The sequence below is a fragment of the Myotis davidii genome, unplaced genomic scaffold (assembly GCF_000327345.1).
Source record: "Myotis davidii unplaced genomic scaffold, ASM32734v1 scaffold590, whole genome shotgun sequence".
Taxonomy (NCBI): Eukaryota; Metazoa; Chordata; class Mammalia; order Chiroptera; family Vespertilionidae; genus Myotis; species Myotis davidii.
The window spans coordinates 124,595-131,849 of NW_006282381.1; the positions used below are offsets into that span (position 1 = coordinate 124,595).

At 58.3% G+C, this 7,255-nt stretch overlaps 1 protein-coding gene across 1 annotated transcript in view; it reads left to right on the forward strand.

Annotated features, from left to right (window-relative positions):
• The window catches only part of SLC12A3 (solute carrier family 12 (sodium/chloride transporter), member 3), a 31,960-nt gene that overhangs the window by 21,201 nt on the left and 3,504 nt on the right, over positions 1–7,255 (forward strand). Inside the window, exons 21-24 of the mRNA XM_015558774.1 lie at positions 279–380; positions 1,364–1,475; positions 3,185–3,383; positions 4,730–4,797. Coding sequence (XP_015414260.1) covers positions 279–380; positions 1,364–1,475; positions 3,185–3,383; positions 4,730–4,797 — 481 coding nt within the window. The remainder of the gene's footprint in view (positions 1–278; positions 381–1,363; positions 1,476–3,184; positions 3,384–4,729; positions 4,798–7,255) is intronic.

Genomic DNA, 7,255 nt, shown 5'->3' on the forward strand with positions numbered 1-7,255 from the left:
CCGGGCAGCCGGGGGCCCCCCCCCCCCCCTCCCCCCCCCCCCCCACTCCCGCCATGCTCTGGGAGGCAGGGGCACCCACAGTGCAGGAGCCAGGGCATTCTGTGGGCATCTGTGAGGGGCTGCTGGGGGTGCTCTGGGTCACCCCCTCCCCCAGGCATGCCCTCAGCAGGGTGCACAGCCCCGCAAGAGCCAGCCCACCGTCCCGGTAGCTGTCGCAGGCAGACTCGGGCGTGTGAATGAGCTGCCCTGGGTGACCGCCCCTCCGCTCTGCTCCTCAGTGGACCCCGAGGCCCTGGTGCGGGAGGAGCAGGCCAGCACCATCTTCCAGTCGGAGCAGGGCAAGAAGACCATCGACATCTACTGGCTGTTCGACGATGGAGGTCAGCGCCCACACACACACACACACACACACACACACACGCACACACACACATGCACACATACACATACACGTGCTCTCTCCGGCCGTCTTCCCTCCACGGCCCTCTGTCTCTTGGCCTGCCCTTCCTGGCCGCTCTTGACACGGACTCTGGTGGGACCTCTGAGCCCTGCAAAGGGGGGACCGGGGCCCCTGGGCCCACCCCTGGGCTTGGGGGAGCTTAGGCGGGCTCCTCTTTTGGTCCCCAGCTTTTTATCTGTCAAATGGGGACTTACAGAGAGGAACCATGTCAACGTGAACCGGAACCTTCAGGTTTGATGGGCCTCAGGGTTTCAGCACACAACATACATGGGGAAGGGGGGCTGGCGCCTAGGAAGGCTCAGGAATATTGACTTCCCACAGAAATACGCTCTCGCCCGTTTTTCTTAAAACCCATGACTCAGCTCTATCGGCCCAACCTCTGATGTTTCTGCTCTAATATGTTCTCTGAGTGACAGCCACCTTGACTGAGCACTTACGCTCGACGCTAAGTGCTTCACGTGGGTTCACCTAACGCAGCCCCCTGGTAGGAACTATTATTAACCCCCTTTACAAATCAAGAAAGTGAGGCCCAGGGTGGTGACATCATTTGTCCAAGGTTACGCAGTCACAAGGGACAGCCGGTCCTTGGCCTTGTGAGGAGAGATGACAGGGAGGGCTGAGGGCCCCCACCCGCTGGTCAAATGTTCAATCTTCAAGAAATGCCCGAGATCCTGATTTTAAGTGAAATCCCCCAATTATTACACACCAGCTCACTTATTTGAAAGCATGGTGCAGGCCAAAGAAACCTGAGCCCACAGAGCCCTGTGTGCCACTCTGGCTTACTCCGGCATGCCGATTATACAGATGGGCAAACTGAGGTCTGGAGAGGGGAATTGGTGAGAACCCAGAGAGAGCTCCACCTGAGAGCATTTTCCTCTTGATTCCCGGGACCCTCCTTGCCAGGCCTCACCCTCCTCATCCCCTACCTCCTCGGCCGCAAGAAGAGATGGAGCAAATGCAGGATCCGAGTGTTCGTGGGCGGCCAGATCAACAGGATGGACGAGGAGAGGAAGGCGTAAGTGGGGAGCGGGCGGTGTCCCCTTGATAAGATGCAGATGCCCCAGTCCCAACCATGACAGGGAGGGATGTTATATTTTAAAATCACACATCTGCTCAGGGAGAAACCTGTGTGAAATGAAGGCTGGAAAAGACCCCTCCTCCTGGGAAATGAGGCAGAGCTTAGAGTCCGGAGGGCCATGTCCCCGTCAGGCGTGGGTGGCCATCCCTGGTGAGACAAGAGGTGACTTTAAACCTATTTTTATTGACTTCAGAGAGGAAGGGAGAGGGAGAGAGAGATAGTAACATCAACAATGAGAGAGAACCATTGATCGGCTGCCTCCTGCACTCGCCCCACTGGGATCGAGCCCACAACCCGGGCATGTGCCCTGACCGGGAATCAAACTGTGGCCTCCTGGTTCATAGGTCCACTCTCAACCCCTGAGCCACCACGGCCAGGCCTCGAGTGACAGCAGTGGCCAGGAGATGGGGCAGCAAATTCTATGGAATAAGCGACAGTTGTCCTCGACTTTGTGGCTGACTCTGCGGAAGGCTTACGTCCTACCTAAGGCAGAGAGGGTGGGCCTGGCTGGGGGCGTGGCAGGCGCTGGCATCCAGCCAGAATCTGGTGGCATTGGTTAATTTGCCTGGGTTTTATTGGTCACCTCTTTAATCAGATGTGTAGACACATTAAAACGTGAGGTGTGCAGCCCAGAGCTGGTCACAGGTACTGGCCAATTACTTTTCCATGTCACTCGTCATCAGCTGACCTGCCTTATCAGAATGCGTTTATCGTCTGCTCCCTCCCCTACTCCCCGGCCAGGTTAGAATGTAAACTCCACGCGGGCAGGATTTGCTTTGTATTGCTCACTGCTGTGTCCTCAGCGGGCGAGCAATAAAAATTTGGGGAATGAATAGATCCATTGAAAAATATTTCTATATTATAAAAAAAAATATCTCCGTCTTGCCCTGGCGTGGCTCAGTGGTTGAGCGTCGACCTATGAACCGGGAGGTCACGGTTCGATTCCTGGTCAGGGCACGTGCCCGGGTTGCCGGCTGGATCCCCAGCTGCGGGGCGCGCAGGAGGGAGACAGACAATGATTTTCTCTCATCATGGGTGTTTCTCTCTCTCCCTCTCTCCCTTCCTCTCTGAAACCAATAAAAATATATTTAAAAAGAAAGAAAGAAAGGGCTCCCGCGGACCAACCTTGAAACACACCCACCTCCGTCCATCCCACCCACAAGGACCTGAGGGCGGTGGCCTCGGATCCGGGACCAGGACCAAAGGCTCGCAGCCGGTCCCTGACCACAGGCGGTCCCTCGAACATCTGCTCTGAGGAGCACCGTGGGGCATGGGCGCACACCTGGGTGGAGGCGACCTTGGCGGAGGCTGCCTGGGTGGAGGCCGGTGAAAGCCGACGCTGGTGCTTTTCTCAGAGCAAGTGTTTTTTTGTGTTTTTGTTGTTGTTGTTACTTCTCACCCGAGGATATTTTTCCACGGTTTTTAGAGAGAGTGGGAGAGAGAGGGAAAGACGGAGAGAAACATCGAAATGAGAGAAACACATGGACTGGTTGCCTCTTGCAGGTGCCCGATCAGGGCCCAGGTCAGGGTCACGTGCTCTTTAAGCTCTTTCTGGTGCGTGGAAGCCAGGAGCGAGAGAAACACATCGACTGGTTGCCTCTTGCAGGTGCCCGACCAGGGCCCAGGTCAGGGTCACTCACTCTTTAAGCTCTTTCTGGTGCGTGGAAGCCAGGCCGTCTTACCTGGTGTCCCTGCCCGCTCTGTCCCAGCACCAAGCGCTTTGAGGACATGATTGCGCCCTTCCGCCTGAATGACGGCTTCAAGGACGAGGCCACCGTGGCCGAGATGAGGCGGGACTGCCCCTGGAAGATCTCGGATGAGGAGATGAACAAGAATAGAGTCAAGGTGCAGAGGGAGCAGGGCCTCGCTGGGGGGAGGGGTGACAGGTGTTTTCGCGGGTCAGGACTCTGGGCCCAGGCGTCCTGAGCTTCCTTAACACCCTCCCCTGGCCCCCAGCCCTGCCCCCTCCCCTTCACACCCAGTCTGGGAGGCATCCTCCAGCCACAGTCACTGGGGTGTGCTGAAGGGTACCCGGTTGTGGGTTGTGGAACTCACAGCCATCCTGGACCTGAGATCCTGGTCCTCCCGCCCACTTTGACTCCCCCTCGCCATGGCGATGGACGGCCGGAGTCCGTCTCCCTCTCTCCCCCAGACCTCTGTGCCCCGTGGGGACTCTGAGACAAGTGGGGAGGTGAGGGAGAAGTTGTCCAGCAGCCTGACTCCTCCCCTTAGCCTGTAGCCCCGCCCCAGATGCAGCCAAAGCCGTGGCCACCCCCTCCCCAGACAGCACCCTCAGGACTTTCCTAAGGGCTGAAGGAGCCTGGTGGCCACCGTGGCCGTTCTGAGGTCAGGGGCTCGGGGATCACAGTTTGTCACCCGGGGGGTGGGATTGCTGCTGTCACTTGGTGAGCGGAGGGCAGGGATGATGCTAAACATCCTTCAGGCCACAGGCCAGTGCCCACAAGAGTTCCTCCTCCCCTAACGTCGGTAGTGTGAGGTCCGGGGCCCTGACCTAGGTTCATTCACTTCCCTCGATTTTCCATTCTCTCAAATGGGTGTCCGTCTCCTGCCAGACTCGGGTGCCAATCATTTCTGAACGGTTTGGAGACAGGCCTTGGGCTGGGCGGGAGCCTCCCCCCCTACCCTGGCCCCACACAAGCTTTGGGGATTCCTGCCCAGAGGCACACACAGCTCCCAGCTCCTTGGGAAAAGCCGAGAGTCCAAACGAGGCTCTCGCCGACCCTCTTATGGAGGATCGTCCCACCCCTGCTCGGACCCACCGTATCAGGAGCCTTCTGCCCGCTCGTGGGCTATGTCACTCCATCTCCCCCAGACTCCCCTGGGACGGGCCTCATACGCATTTCACAGATGGAGACAAGGGAGCCCAGGGAGTCAGCGTGCCTTGCTCAGTCCTCTCTATGCTGAACTATCAGCTGTCCCAGCACCACGTGAGCTGGTTCCCCCCATAGCTCCCCTTCCCCTGCCACTGACCTTCTGGCCGTGGTCATAAGGTCAGGCAAGGAGAAACCCAGGAGGGCTTCGCAGAGTAGGGCCGCTTCCTCCTCGAGGCAGGAGAACGGATAAGGATAGGGAGAAGGCACCATCCTGTCTGAAACGTTGAGGAGGCCCCCGGGCTGGGTGGGGATGCTCCTGGGGACGTGGGTGGTGACCTGTGGCTTTTCCTCGCCCAGTCCCTGCGGCAGGTGCGGCTGAATGAGATTCTGCTGGATTACTCCCGAGACGCCGCGCTCGTGGTCATGTGAGTAGCGGAGTGGCCTGGCGCCAAGGGCCAGGGTGGCGGCTTTGGGAGGGTAGCCCCTGCTGGGGACCTGAGCCGCCTTCCCCTGTGAGACTCAAGGGCCCACAGTCTCACCTGAGTGAGTGCCTTAAACAGAAGTCTTAACTTCACAGGCTGAAGGTCTTTTTTTTTTTTTAAGGGTTTATTGAGCCATTGTTAGTAAAAAAAAAAATAATAATAAAAAAAGAAAGGAGCCGGCCAGCGTGGCTCAGTGGTTGAGCGTTGACCTATGAACCAGGAGGTCATGGTTCCATTCCCAATCAGGGCACAGGCCCGGGTTGCGGGGCTCAATCCCCAGTGTGGGGTGTGCAGGAGGCAGCTGATCCATGATTCTCTCTCATCATCAGTGTTTTTATCTCCCTCTCCCTTCCTCTCTGAAATCAATAAAAATATATTTTAAAAAATAAGGAAGGAAGGAGGAAAGGGAGAAAGAACCAGGTCCTGGGACAGGGGGTCTGAAACCCGCAGCTGCGCCTGGCGGAAAAGCCAGCATGTCCGCTCCTGGAGTTGAGCGTCTTATACACCAAATGGAGGGACAGAGATCTGGGTGGATCTGAAAGCTGCGAGGTGGCCACAGGAAGACGTGCCCGCGCCTGTGGGCTGGCCGGGGAGAGAGACGGGAGAGTCCACGTGTGAATAAGCAGAGGCTCCTGGCGACGGTGGCACCTGGCGGCTCCCCCTTGTAGGTAAACGTGGACAGAGCTCCTGGCAGTTAGCGGATGTTCCCACACGCACGCAGGGTGTGCCCGGCGTCTGTTGGTTTTGCCCGGCAGTTGTTAACCGATCCACCCCTCTCGTCTCCTCCTCCCGCCCTCTGGCCTGGGATCATTTACTTTGGGGCGGCTCACAGCACAGGATGGTCAGGGCCAGCTGGCCCAGCCCGAGGCCTCAACCGTCCCAGGCCTGCCTGCCGCCCCTCACCGCTGCTCTTCCCTTCCCTGTCACCTAACGGCTGAACTCGTCTTGGCAAAGGGGACCCAGGTCATTCCGGAGGGAAATCGATTCCTGCTTGTTTGGGAATCACCCAGCCCTCTTTGGCCGTCGGCCACCCCCAATGGATGTCGGTGCCAACTCTGGGCAGCAGGAGCAGAGGCCGCCCCAGCCCACTGCCCAGGCTCTGAGCCGGTCAGCCCTCGGGCTTCCGTTGCCGCTGCCCGTCCAGTCACCCACCACCTCTGGTGGGTACTGGCCAGAGCTGAGTAAGTGGGAGGAGATGGTGGCACAGAGAGGGTCTCACGGTGGCTTTACTCTCTCGGAGGAAGACGTGGCCAGTGATGCCACCAGAGTCCCCTCCCCGTGAGGCCCAGCTCAGAGGCGAACACCGGCCTGCCTTGCATTTCCCAGGGCTAGCCCTCTGGGAATCCCGCAGGCCAGCCAGCAGCCTGTGGAACCTGTTTTTCCTACCTGAACCCAGGATCAGGGGCCTGATGCAAAATGACAATGTGGGGGCCCTCTGTTCAAACCCATTCGGAATCTCAGGATGGTGTCAGCGGCGTCAAACCCTGCGTGAGACCCTTCGAAGTACGGGTTGTGCGAAGGTGCAGTTTGCAGGCCTGGGAAACTGGCTCGCCCCACACCGCCTGGGGCTCTTAGGGAGATGGATTTTTTGGTACAAAGCAAATGCTTCCTTTAATGAGGAAAGTGCTGGGTTTATCTCCAAGCCTCTGGCCAGTATGTCTCCAGAGAATGTCCCCAGGGCAGGGTTGGCCTGGGAGAAGCCTGGGTCACAGTGCAAGGTGGTCGGACTGGCTTCGTGCTGGGACGGCTCCCCAGCGTCTCCTTGGGTGTGGTGGCTGGTGTGTGACATGGCCCTTCTCCGAGCCTCAGTTTCCCTGATTATAGAAAAGAGTTACACGAAATGACTTCCAAGATTCTCTTCCACTCAGGCCTGTTATGGTTCGAGGTTTATTTGCCACCTGTTGGCACTGCTCCCCTCCTACTCCCCCCTCACCCCCCAGACCCCACGGGGAAAGCATGCCCTGCCCACCGGCCTCTGTGGGATTAGCCCATACAAAGAACACCGAGTCCAGTTGCCTCAGAGCAGCCGCCTGCACACAGCGTCCCACCCCCGCGGCAGCTCCAGCTGTTGCCCACAGGGGCCGGCTGTTGGCTGCGGGCCGCTCCTCTGGGACAGCACGTAGCTGCATTTTTTGCATCACTAATCTCCAGCCCAGACTGCCGCCCCACCTTCAGGGGCCTGGAAAATGGCAAATTCCTCCATTCCTTCCAGAGACCCGCATGCCCCAGAACTTCCGAGGAAACAAATTCCCCCAAGCTCCAGGAAAATGACAGAATCCCCTTTCCCAGCATCCTCAGATGCATGGGCCACGCTCCCGCGAGGGGTGAGGCAGAATCTGGTTGGTTGCTGCCTACAAGTCCGTCATTTATCTGATTGTGGCCGTGTTTCAGTTCTGCCTAA